Below are 12,667 nucleotides of genomic sequence, written 5' to 3' on the forward strand. Positions count from 1 at the left end.
ACAAAGTCCTGCAGAGAATTAACCATTCAATAATTTTACAGACGCTCAAACGCAAGACAGACCAACTCATCATTGAACCGGGATATATGTAGTGAAGCCACCATTGTATAGAAGTTGGACATTGGTATCATGAATTTTAGTAAGCCAGGACCCATGAAGAGTAAAGACGAGAATTGTGTTGCAGCTAGAATAAGCCGAAATTGCAGAGCTGCATGGAAAGGCTGTCTGGCCTGGTTTCAAAACTGAAGCAGCCAAGGTCGGTTATCTATTCTTGAAAGGCGTGAACGTGCAAAGGATGAATCATCTCGTTAAGTTGCAAAGAAAGAACACCAAGTGTGGCAAGATTTTATTCTTTTAAAGACATTTAAAAACATGCAAAATGGACCCAATCGTGGTCTCCCGTCACGTGAGGCAAGGATGAAAATAGAGTCGACCGTAGAGTCCTAGAACTATAGTGAGTGCCTGCACTCCCATGTATTCCTAGAGACAAGGATACTTTGCAAGGCCAAGTTCAAAGACAATCTTCATGGCAGAAGGCTGGGGAGATGAGGGATGGTGGGCTAATTGAGTGGGGAGATGAGAAACAGGCCCACCTCCTTGCGCCTGGGTCTGGGTATATGTGCTGCAAAGTGAACCAAATGTTCCATACATGGCACAAGCGTGCCAACCAATTGTAGAGGTCCATATAATGAAGGACCTTATAGTTTGAAGACCAATTGAAAACTGTGTACTTAATGATTTTAAGAATGACATCTTTTAGAGGTAGGCATATATTGTCCACCTGACAGTGGGTAGACAATCACAATCCTCGTTCCTATGTAATTAGATGTTCCCCTTAAGCCTAGTAGGTTTTTAATTATTTACCACATAGTACGTCGTCACCGCTGACATATTTCTGGTATATAGATGTGTTTTTGTGAAACAATCGGCGAGAGAAAATTGAGCAAATGTCTGTCGAGGTTTGTTGCAACTCAGGGTTTTAAATATTTGTTATTAAAACAGTATCTTTGCCATCTTCCTGCATCGGTTCGGTTATTTGGACTCAGAATTACTCTGTGGACCCATCCATTGCATTCACGCTCCTAAAGGACCCTACGCTCACCCCATCCCATGACTATGCAGGGTAGGACTGATGGAGTTGTATTTCAAAACATCTGGACAGCCAGAGGTTGCAGGCCCTGCACTATAGGTACATGAGTTTCACATTTGCTCAAACATGGGAAAAACAAACAAATGATTTTAAAACCAAGTTTATTTACAAAAGACAAACAAGTAGCAACACTCCTGATGTTCCAGCTAAGACGTCCGGAGTCCATAAGTTCATTTTAAAGGAAACATGTGAGAAGCCAGTGCAGGAGAACCAACACACACATGCATTTGCTAGCGATGCACTTCCCACGCAACATCTTTGCACCAGCGCATGGGCAGTAGAAAAATCTGGGCATCCTAGAACAAGCTATTAAGTGCCTTCATAGAAGGACTGGGCAAACTAAGCTTTGGTGGCCAAGGCGGCTTTGCGGCACACTGTACAGATGCCCTAAAGATGGTCTTGTGTCCAGTTGGTTCACAAAATGGACTGCTTGTAGAGGAACATGACATGCCAATGTGTTGTCATTGGGCACAAGCAGTGAGGAGAACATATTTAATGTCATTAATCATATATCATCGCCAATAGAGATAAACTTAAATCCACCTAACCCCAGCAACCCTAGGCAGGATTACAAATGTTTAATCGATAGAGGTGGGCAAGAGGTTTTTAAGAGAAGATCCTGGAACAGTGAAGAGGAGGAATAGCTTGAAATGGAAACCTGCAAACACAACCATACAATAATTATTGAGTGCAGTGGCCAAAATATTACCGTACCAACCAATATGATCAAGCCAACATGGGTGCGGGGAGAACAAAAGCCACACTCGCCACAATGGTGTGACCATGGCCCAAATATGGGGCATTACCTCTTTCGCCACTTCATCGCGAAAGATAATTGGATAACAAAAGAATTCCCTCATCCTTGGCTGACACACTCGCTTAGGCTCAAAATGACAAATACCCGGTTGCTAGTAGAGATGCAGGATGGAAAAGGGTCTGGAACAAATGGAACCTCCGTCAAAGACTGCGAGGTTTAAGTTCCAGATGCGTGTTCGCTGGGGCGAAACCTGTTTAGCACGCCCAGAGTGGCAACTGGTACATGCTGTGTGAAAGACATGTGCACCTTACTTTTAGAACGTGGAAAGGGTTACCAGGTTCAGATGACAATTGCGCAAGTCCTATGGACCGTGAACGAGAGTCGAGACCAATTCCTTAGCAAGAGGTGGACTGCTTCATGATTACATTTAAAATTACCAACAGGTTTTAGTAGTAGGTCAAATTCACGGTTGATCACTATAATACTTTTTATATCAGCTTTCCTTCCTCTGAGAATATCGTTACTGATCTTGTATGAAGACTGAAAAGGTGCCAGATAACTCTACCCACTCAAATGCACATGCGGTCCTTCGTTCCCAACCAACCCATTGTGTGACCAGCAGCAACTGGCTAAAACATATATATAACATTAAAAATACCAAAAATATGCAATTCATGAGCCACGCAGCACCCACTTCTGAATTCATCGAGCTTCAAAACCAGGATTCTAACTGGTTAAGATTTTCATCCTTTGGGTGGCCTGGTGAATACACAGACTCCCACCCCCCCCCCCCCCCCACCCTCGCCCGCTTTGGATCGGAGCCTCGTACTCCTATGTCCTCATAGAAAAGTTATGACATTTCTTCAGCTCCTGTACGGTTTTAAAGACAAGTAAAGCTGCAGGTATCCCAGAATTTGACAACTTTTCCCCTGGGTTGGCCAGGTCAATGGTGTGCCTTATACAATCATAGGTCCCCGTTTAAGATACAAGTAGCAGGTATGCAAGCACCACTGGCGTCGGCTTCAGCGGCGTTGGTGCATATTCCATCTCATGCTACAACAGAACTTGTCTGAACTATGTGGGGAGAAAAAAACCACCCAAAGTGGGGTTTACCCACGACAGAAGCAGACAGGCAAAGGGAGTTGAACTATCACACGTTTGTGATCCACCCCAGAAATTGACAGAATTGAGAAATCCAAGACAAAGATTGCCCTTAAGACTCACAAAATCCATTCTAAGATGTTATCAGTTTGTGTTTAGGGTTTGCCCACCAATATTAGTGGGAATGGGGGCAAATTGTTGGTAGAAAAATGCTGGATGCATTAAATCCGCAGGGTGGCTTGTCCAGACATCATATATGCTTTTGTTGGGTGGAACAGACTGCAGCATGCTGTCCAAGCCGACTGGAAGTCGAGGCCGGAGCCCCTGCTGCCTAGGGCTTGACGGTGGAGGCATCACACTCCAGTACGCAGGAGCAACATAACTCACTGGCCTGAAGTTGTAGTAGGGAATGCTGGGAAATAGGACAGAAGGAAGACTGCTAGGTGGGGCCACAACATTGGGAGCCACGCACTTGGTATACGATGTGGGCAGTTCCCACGGCTGATGTTGGGCTCCGCGAAAAGGGTCAATTTGTGGTCGAACCATAGCATCTTCAGAATCCGATCCAGATGTGCCATCAAGATCCGTGTCCTCACTGGCGTCTTGTACTCTTGCTCGCTTGCCAGGTCTCTCGTGATGCTCCGTCTGCTGCACCTGGCTCCGACAATCTTTTTCATCATCGGATATTGAACTCAGGGAGATGGTCGACATGCTGGAGGAGGAAGATAATGATCTCGGATTAATTGGGGTGCTGGAAGAATAGGCAGGACTAGAGGGTGGCCTCACTGGAGCTACAGGTGGTCTGCATGCAGGGCTTTGCAACTCATTAGTGTTCAACACCGGTCCATTTGTGGAAAGACTGTTAAATGGAAGACCATAGTTCATAGACATATACTGGTATGGCTCAAGTGGAAGTCCAGGGCGAGTGCACATATATTGCTGAGATTCCGTAGATTGGAATTGATTCCAAGTAGTGGGCGGGATCCCTGGAAAACCCATTTCAGGCAAGTGATTGAGCAGAGACTGGATCATGAAGGGATTAGTGGCTTGCACATCATTTTTGTCAAAGTTGGAATCTTTATCCTGCATCCTGGATCGAAACCATGGATACTGTGGAGCTTGACTTGGCTGTATTTTCTCTCCCCAGATATACTTCCTCCCTTGGAGGATGTAGGGGGCAAGGTCATGGGCAAATGCAGCATCTTCCTTCCGTGACGCAGGCGTGTTCTGCAGTTTCAGCAACTCCAAGGGGATTCGGTTCACATCAACAGACCAGAAATTTCCTTTAGACTGTGGCTTTGCCGGATCTTTCAGCACCTATAGCAGAGAAATATAGAACCATTAATGCAGGGTGAAAAAATTGGAACATCTCTTAAAACAGATTATCGTGCACTTCAATATTGTTCTGCTAGAAAACAACCTTCAGGTACAGGTAATGCAGCTGCTCTTTTCTTACTAAGTCTTTCTGAATTTTTAACCTAGGAGCAAAAAAATCTCCTATTTTACACTCCTACCTTTTCACCCCATAAATCTAACAAAGATCCACCCGAATGCATCCTATCTGAAGGCACCGCCTGCTAATGGTGCCAGGACTTCCAATAACATTCAAAGATCACAGGTCAGATGGGTCGTATGTGACAGTCCCTTGCCGGAGGATCATGTATGCAGTAGTTATGGAGCCTCTCACTGTGCACCACTAGGTCCATAGGAGGTACCACAGGGGGAGGGTAGGAGGGATCTCCCGGAACACCTATCTTGTCCCGGGCATTACACTTCCCTTTAGGAAATCTCTGCAAGTTAATAGGCTGTTGCGCTTGTGACCCTGCAAGTTGCTGATCTACGTCCTGGCATGGCCACTAAAATCAAGCAATACAGCAGAAAGTCTTACGGATGATGAACACCATGGCGGCATGCCAAAGGGGTCTGAAGCCGTATCAGAATGCGTTAGTCTGCAAAGCAGTGAGCGTGGGTGCTCCCCTCTGCAGCAGGATGAACACACACGAGACATAAAAGCTGGTTGGCGAGTCTAAAGAAGGCTTAGTCCGTGCTGCCACACAGCACAGAGCAAATGCATCATATGGAGAGTAGTCTGGTCCACAATTCAGGTACTCCAATCCCCACACCACACATTACTGCCCTAGCCCCCTATCCCCAACCCCCCACCGCCCCCAACAGATGCAAACACTGCTACACAGGATAGCCCAATGTGACTGGCTAGAGCCCAAAAAAAAGCACAGGTAAGCAGATGAAGGAAGAAAGGGAGGAGAGGAGGTGGAAAAAGGCATTGACATGGAGGCTGGAGAGAGCAAAGTGTTGGTGGAAGGAGGAGTCTTGTTAAGAGTAACACCAGTAATGTAGAGAAGGTTGTAAGGAGATATGGGGAGGAAAGAAAGAAAAAACACCACCAAAGGGAGGGGATTGAAGGGAGACCCAAGGAAGACACCTTGACTCTACACCATGGTCTTTACACCAGAGTCAAGCGGTAGATACCCATCATTCCAGAAGGACTACCAAGCAGTCAGGAATGGCTATTCCATCAGGGAGACAGTTCATTTCAAGTCACCTATTCAGCAGATTAGGTGGGCATTATGGACTTAAAGGAAAGATCCTGATTTTTTTTATTTTATATAAAATGCAATTCCCCCCTTTGGTAGCAATTAGTATTGCAAAATGGGACACCAAATATTAATGTATGTTGTGCTTACAGAGCCCCGATCCATAAACGAGGCTCAGGATTCCCAGTGAATGGTAAACAGTGTCTCACATGAGCTTCAATTTCAGGATACGTCATTGCCACAGTCTGGCAGACCAGGTGGGGGAGCAGCCAGGTCTATTCCAGTGGGTGGTTGTAGCGACCCAGCCTAGGTAAGTGCCCAGATGTGGAGAGGAAATAAAAGATTGGGCCTATAGAAAGTGAGATGGCTTCTAAAGTTCTAGCCACATATTTCTCTTAGGAATTCCTGCAACAGAAGTTAAGGACCCATGTAAAGCTTGTGGCCTAGGGTCTCCTCCACATACCCAGCACGGGCCCCCTCCATTAGTACCATGAAGGGACCACTCTCTGCATTTGTAAATTATGCCATGAACACAATGGACCCTTGAGAGCCACACGAGAGAGGGATAGTTAGGAATTAGCTCTACAGGAGCCTCAGTAAGGACTGTGGCCTCATGGGACTAAGACAGCAGAGGGAACAGAGTGTTAACCCAAGGGTGTTCACTGGTGTTGTGGGGTTTAATCAAAGGCCCCAAACCAACAGAACTGAAGGGCCCAGTGGAAAAATTACCCGCCAGCCTTCAAAAACCTGCACACTAAAAATTGGCCTATTAAGGCAGATTATGAATGTGTGGTTCTGCAGTTCAAATCAAGAAAAAGGTGAAGAAAAAATGTAATCAGACTGCAGATTGGAAAAGCACATCACATGGCTGGCTGAGAGAAATGCAGCATGTTCATTGACACTGCCACCCATCAAAAGGTGGTGCACTGTGACAACTCCGAACCAGTGTTCAGGATAAAAACGAACAGCAGATAATTACAATTTATTTTGTTAATGACTGAAATAAACCACCCTGTACTTTCAGCTGACCTATTTGAAAAAAACAATGCTTTGTGAAAAGAAATAAATCCACCGATGCAAAAGCAAAGTGAACCCTGATAAGTGAAATACACAGTATTTAAGAAATAAAGGCTGACATCGGGAAATGTAGTATGCAAGTTAATTTCAGCCAAGGACAATCTGTGGGTCTCTGAGCAGAAATCACAAATGGCTTCCCCCACTGCAAGCCTGACTCTTGCATCCCAAGTATTCACGACCTGCAGACCACCCACTTCAAACAGGATGGCAAATAGCATAGCCAGTGCACGACTGGAATGTGGGATAGCTGCAATCAAGGGAAAATGAACTGTGAAAAATACAAGAAAAAAGGAGGTATTCAGATCAAAATGGTGGCCCACTTCAGATAACAGGCCAGGATGCCAGATGTCAGCAGGGCCTCGTGACATTGCAGGGCCAGCCTAGCTCATTATCTGCAGTGGAAGATCTCTGTGTAGCTCTTGCATCCCAAGTATTTACGACCTGCAGCCTACCAACTTCAAAAAACAAAGAGGGCAATAAAAACACAGTCCAGGAAGCTCTGGTCACATGCTGGCCAGGAATGCCTCGAGGCAGGAGAGCTCCAATTTGCATACACATGAAGATTTTCCATTATTTTAAAAAGGACTAGTATAACTTATTCATTTTTCTCAGCAACCACAAGTCGTACTACATTCATGTGTCATTTTAAAGATAATTTCCAGGCAATTCTATTGAAATAAAAGGTTTCCACCTGCGTCTTGAGGAACTCTAATGGCAAGCTAAAATGTTTTCCTGGCTGCTCTGAAAATTTCCCAAATGTGAGAGTTGGCGAACTGGTGAAGGGTAAACTTAGGTATTTGGAGAGTAAATTGCATGTTCATAACTATTATACTTCTCATATAAACAGTGGAAAATTGGCACCTGTGCAACATGGTACAGACCCAGCTGCTGTTTCATTGAATTCCCCACAATCAGCTGAAGCATATATATATCTCCTTAGAGAGAGGCTGGATTTACAGTGAGAAAGAAGGGTAACTGTCCAATTCTATTTCTTGCAAGGCACTGCCCAATATTGAAATCTTGATGGTGTCATCACTGGTATATAAAGTGGATGCACTATGAGAGCTGCTCAAAATTGCCAACGGACAGCCACAAGGAAACACCAAAGAAGATTTGCTGAAATTACATCTGGGTGGAGCTATGCATTGCTGCACAGTCCTGTAAACTGACTGGGCACAATGGTGAAGAGCTGGGGACCGCCCTTGGGACTGGTGTGATCAGACCCGTACCCCATCCTCAAAGAGGGTCCTGAAATGCAGCTGGCTTTCCTGAACTTTAAATCAAGGTTTTCAATGTAAGTAGAATTGAGCCATTGAAACCAAAAGGTGGGGGAATCCGTTTGCCTTAAATCCTTTCCCTTTATGGTGGGAAGGGGGAGGCGGGGGCGCAAAACTGTAGATCCTTAGCCTGTTTGACTGAATATAATTGAATTCATTCCCATTTAGCAAAACACTCCGGGGTCATTTTTGTTAACTTTCTAAATTAACAGAGATCATTACCAGTGTACGCTGAAAACTATTGCCTGTAATTAATTTGGGTAATCCAATAGGTCCTGTGTCTGACTTCAAGGAAAATGGGTGTCCTGCTCCCTAAACTAAAATCCAAATGTTTTGTCCAGCTTCCCCAACACAGGCCTTTAAGTGGAGGGGGGGGATCTGAAATCCCATATTCCTAAATCATTTCAGTTTTCTGTCAGACGTCCCCCAACACAGACCAAAGTAAGCGTGCGGTCTGAAAATCAAACAGTTAAATCACCCAGTGCAAAAGTGTGGGGGAAATAATGGCCATATGCATTTGCTTTATTTTTTTATTTTTTAATTAGGTATTTTGGTTCTACAGGAAAATAAATCTTACCAGAGTACCAAAGGAACGTTAAAAAAAACATCATTGGGCATTTCTGACACTCTCCCATACTCTAGATCCACTGGCATCAAGCTTATCGAAATCAGGCGTCCCATGTCATAACCGTACGCCCTTTTAAGTCTAAACAGACTTCATTTTGTCGTCCTCAATCCTACTAAAAATAGCTTTCCGAAACTTGCCTACTGCCAGGGTGACAGAGATCCGTTCTCCCGTGGTGAACACCATCCACCAGCCTTCTGCCGTCATTGAATCATGCTCGTTGATCTCTCCACCGAGGAGACTAGTTCTCATTTCTCTTAGAGCTGGGCAGAACAGTATCAGATGTTTCAAAGTTTCTTTCAAATCTTTTAACTGGCACAGTCTGCACAACATATCGAATCTGCTAGTCCTTGCTCTTGGTTTCAAAATGTCTTGTTGGGAACACTGTTCGACGGAAGCGCATGAACTGGGCTCTGATATAACTATTAGGGAACGTAAGCAAGTATTTTGGTAGTGCATTTAATCTCCTTGTCTCCTGTAGGAATTTACCGTACCATTTGTAGGCCTGTCTCTTTCCGAGTAGTGATCCAGTCCCGCGTATACAGTTTACTTTTGGTCCCATCGGAGTACCCAATCAAACTGTTATCTTCCGTCAGGATTGCCTGACAGATACTCCCCCATTCATCTAGGGTTCTTTCAGCATTTCCCTCTATCACTTTAATACCCCAAAGCCACCCAAGGGGTTGGGTGCTCTGCATTTTCGATACAAGGAGAGGGATTTCCATGCCACTGTTGCGTTCATTGAGGTTAGGCAGAGTTCCATCCCGATTCCTTAGACTAAGCCTACTAAGCCAGCGAAAACCAATCTTCATGTTTACGACTCGGAGCTTGCAGCTCTAAAATCCCTCTATAGATCTGATAAAAGAGCTGCCTGTCTATTTCTGGTCCCGAGTAGGTTATCATGACTAAGATCCCTTAAGTGCCAGTACAGGAATTGGTTAAAGGCTAGGAAAGCACTGCTTCTTCAGAGGGATGCAGAGTCAATGTTGGAGGCTTCCACTAATAAAAGCTCGGTTAGAGTCTGGACCCTCTTGAATAGGGCCTATGGTGGGTCGCAGATGGTGGCGCAAGTGAATATGGTACCAGAAGAAATCTGGATCAGCTTCTATAAAACTGTGTATGCTGTGACCCTACTGGGAAGTGCCTCTACTCATCCTTGCACTTCTGTGGGAGATCAATTAAGTTTTGACTTGGGTGACAACCTTTTCTTTATTTCAAAGCGGTCATCCTCTATAGCCCCGGGTCCTGATGGGCTATCGAATCATAGGATTAAGCAAAATCCTATGGCTTGGGCACATATTTTGTTGACCATCTTTGTTCAAAACGGTCAGGACTGGTCCGTTACCACCCTCTTGGAGAAAATTAATTGTTATACCGATTTACAAGAGGCCTGCCCATCGAACTATAGACCGATTACTTTACTGGACATTCCGGGAAAGCTTTTCACCAAAATTGTTTTGTGAGATCTGAATCTATGGTTGGATGGTTCCCACCATAGAGATCCTAATCAGACTGGCTTTTTGCTTGGTATGGGTGCAGCTGTGAATTTGCATACTTTGCAGGCGATAAAGGGCAGCAAACGGAATAAAGGGCAGCCAGTCTATTTAGCATTTATTGATTTTCAGGCCGCCTTTGATTGGTTTGTAGAGGCCTTTTATTTAGTAAGCTCACTAAGGCTGCTTCCCCGTCCTACCTTCTTTATTGGATCGAAGAGTTCCACTTCCAGACCTCAATCCAGATCAGAGTTCTTTGATGGCAATTTGTCAGAACCAGTGCTAACTTTTAGAGGGTTAAAGCAGGGTTGCCTATTGACTTGTACGTTGTTTAACTTTTTTGCTTCCGATATGCCTGATTTTGTTGAATTAGTCTCCAACCCCCCCAAGGTTGGAAGGAGTTGCGATCCCCTGGTTGTTTTACGCAGACGACCTGGTGTTGTTGGCGAAAACTCCCAGGGGGCCCGAGTTCCCTTCTCTCACAACTTGAAATTTATGTCGACAGTAATCTTTTGAAAATTAACCAGGCTAAGTGCAAGGGAAGTAAATCGTAGAAGAACACGGAAGGCACTCTCTTGGATCTTGCAGACTAAGAAACTTAAGTAGTGCAAGAATATAAGTATCCAAGCGTAACTTTGAGTAACCACCCTAGTGATCCCCCTTATCTATTGGGTCTTCATAAAAAAATTGAAGACCGGTATTGCTCAGGCACGCATCATTCAGGCGCAGTATGGTAAATTCTCACTCTCACCGGCAATTAACTTTTTTAAACAAAAGATAACGCCAATTCTTATTTATGGCTCTGAGACAAGAGATTGCATAGCCGAGTCCTTTTGGCAGAAGTTGTAAGCTCGCTTTTGGAGGGCTGGCTTCAGGGGGTGTCAATGTGTTTGATCCGACAGGAGATGGGTAGAACTTCATTATATGTGGCTTATTGCTGGAAACCGATTTCGTTGTATAGGAAGTATCTTATGATTCCGAATGTACCTTCTATCATTACTGTTTTGGCTAAATATGTGTGGGCTATGCATCATGTTAAAATGGTGAAATGGAAAGCCGGTGCTAAAAATATTTGTGAAAATGGGGATGTCTGAAAAAACACTGATTGTCAACCCGAATACGGTTAAGGGAAAACTGTTGTTACAGCATTCGATCCGGACGAAGTAAAGGTGTCGGCTTCTTAAATTATTCAGGGTGCAGCCCTTCGCGCCCTGAAGAAATTAAATGTAGCTGAACAATATGTGATCAAAATCCCAGATCCCAAACGAAGATCTTTTCATATGAGACTAAGGTTCAACCTTTGATACACTAGAGAGGTTATGTTTATTATAAATATGTGTGATGGTAATTGTCGTTTCTGCTCTGTCGTCACTAAAATAGAAACCTTAGGGCACTTGATTGCAGAATGCCCAGTATTAATGCCAACGAGAGTGAACGTTTTTAAACACTTATTCCCCGATTATCGGATCTTGGATTCGGGCACACTCTGGGAATTGCTCTACAATAGTTCCAACTGCAGAATGAATGTAGCAATGATACATTTTGTGCAATCTCTTAATTTGTTGGAGCATTAGGAAATATGCTCTTTCATGTATATGTCCTATTTAGAAGTGATGTGTTGTTTGCAGTTTATATGTTTTTGAAAAAATATTAAGTTGCAGTTTTGTTAGATTATGATTCCTGTTGTAAATAGGAAAGAGGTATTGAAATGAATGAATTAAAGTGGATTTGTATACTGTATTACTTGAATGTTTTAACATTTGAAAGGCTGTTTTTCAGCTAAATCTAATTAAGAAAAAGAAAAAGAAAAATAGAGTGCTTTTTGGTAGTCCCAGGACCCTCTTCCAAAACAGCCCTTCAAGTTTTGACCAAGTCTCAACTGGAAATGAGAATGATGTTTCCGGTCCATAGGTCAGAATTGGTAATAGCTTCCTACAGTAAAAAGAGACCAAGGGCATCAGTGAGAAACCACAGTACCTGTTCAAAAGAAGCCTTCCTTGTGCGGACAGATTTTTTGCTTTCTTTCTTAGGCCAATCTCTCTTGGAGCATCCCTGTTGCTGGTATTCAGACACACACCCTGGTATGTGATGGAGCTTACCTCCGTTACTTTCCCGCCACTGAAGTACCACAAGTTTCCTTTACCTTGCGTCCCACCTGGTTTCCTGCCGAAAGTCATGAGCCGCGATTCTGTAAACCAAAATGCTAGCCTTTTAAGCGCAGAGGAAAATCGAAATTGCACAGCACTGCATATGTACATTGATTTTGTTCATCGACCAGTGTTGATTATTCCTTGAAGTGACATCTGTATAAAGTACTGTGATTTGTGTTTCCCAAACCAACTTGTGTGAGTTGTTTATATAAACAAAATGTTTAATTGCATGCCACAAAGAAGGTGGAGTGTGTAGTTTTAGTGTGATCTCCATTACCCATCATTCGGATAGATATATTTCCTGTACACCAGCCTGGCTCTTGGCTCATTGGTGGCACAGAGGGGAGGGACCCAAGGGGCATGAGATGACTCGGAAATGAGGCTGAAAAAAGAATTGACATTAAACCATTTGTTTTGCATCTCCTTGAATGGAGATGGAAGGCACTCCCTGTGTTAATGGTGGCCTCTCTAACCATTGCAGC

The 12,667-nt window shown here is 44.0% G+C and overlaps 1 protein-coding gene across 1 annotated transcript in view; it reads right to left on the reverse strand.

Moving 5' to 3' along the window:
* Positions 1-2,717: 2,717 nt before the first annotated feature.
* LOC138498704 (forkhead box protein H1-like) overlaps positions 2,718-12,667 on the reverse strand; it is a 122,245-nt gene continuing 112,295 nt past the window's right edge. The window contains exon 4 of the mRNA XM_069622351.1: positions 2,718-4,325. Within this exon, the coding sequence (XP_069478452.1) occupies positions 3,153-4,325 (1,173 nt within the window). The 3' untranslated portion in view covers positions 2,718-3,152. The remainder of the gene's footprint in view (positions 4,326-12,667) is intronic.

This window comes from Ambystoma mexicanum, chromosome 5q, assembly GCF_040938575.1.
Source record: "Ambystoma mexicanum isolate Mex_15411 chromosome 5q, UKY_AmexF1_1, whole genome shotgun sequence".
Lineage (NCBI taxonomy): Eukaryota > Metazoa > Chordata > Amphibia > Caudata > Ambystomatidae > Ambystoma > Ambystoma mexicanum.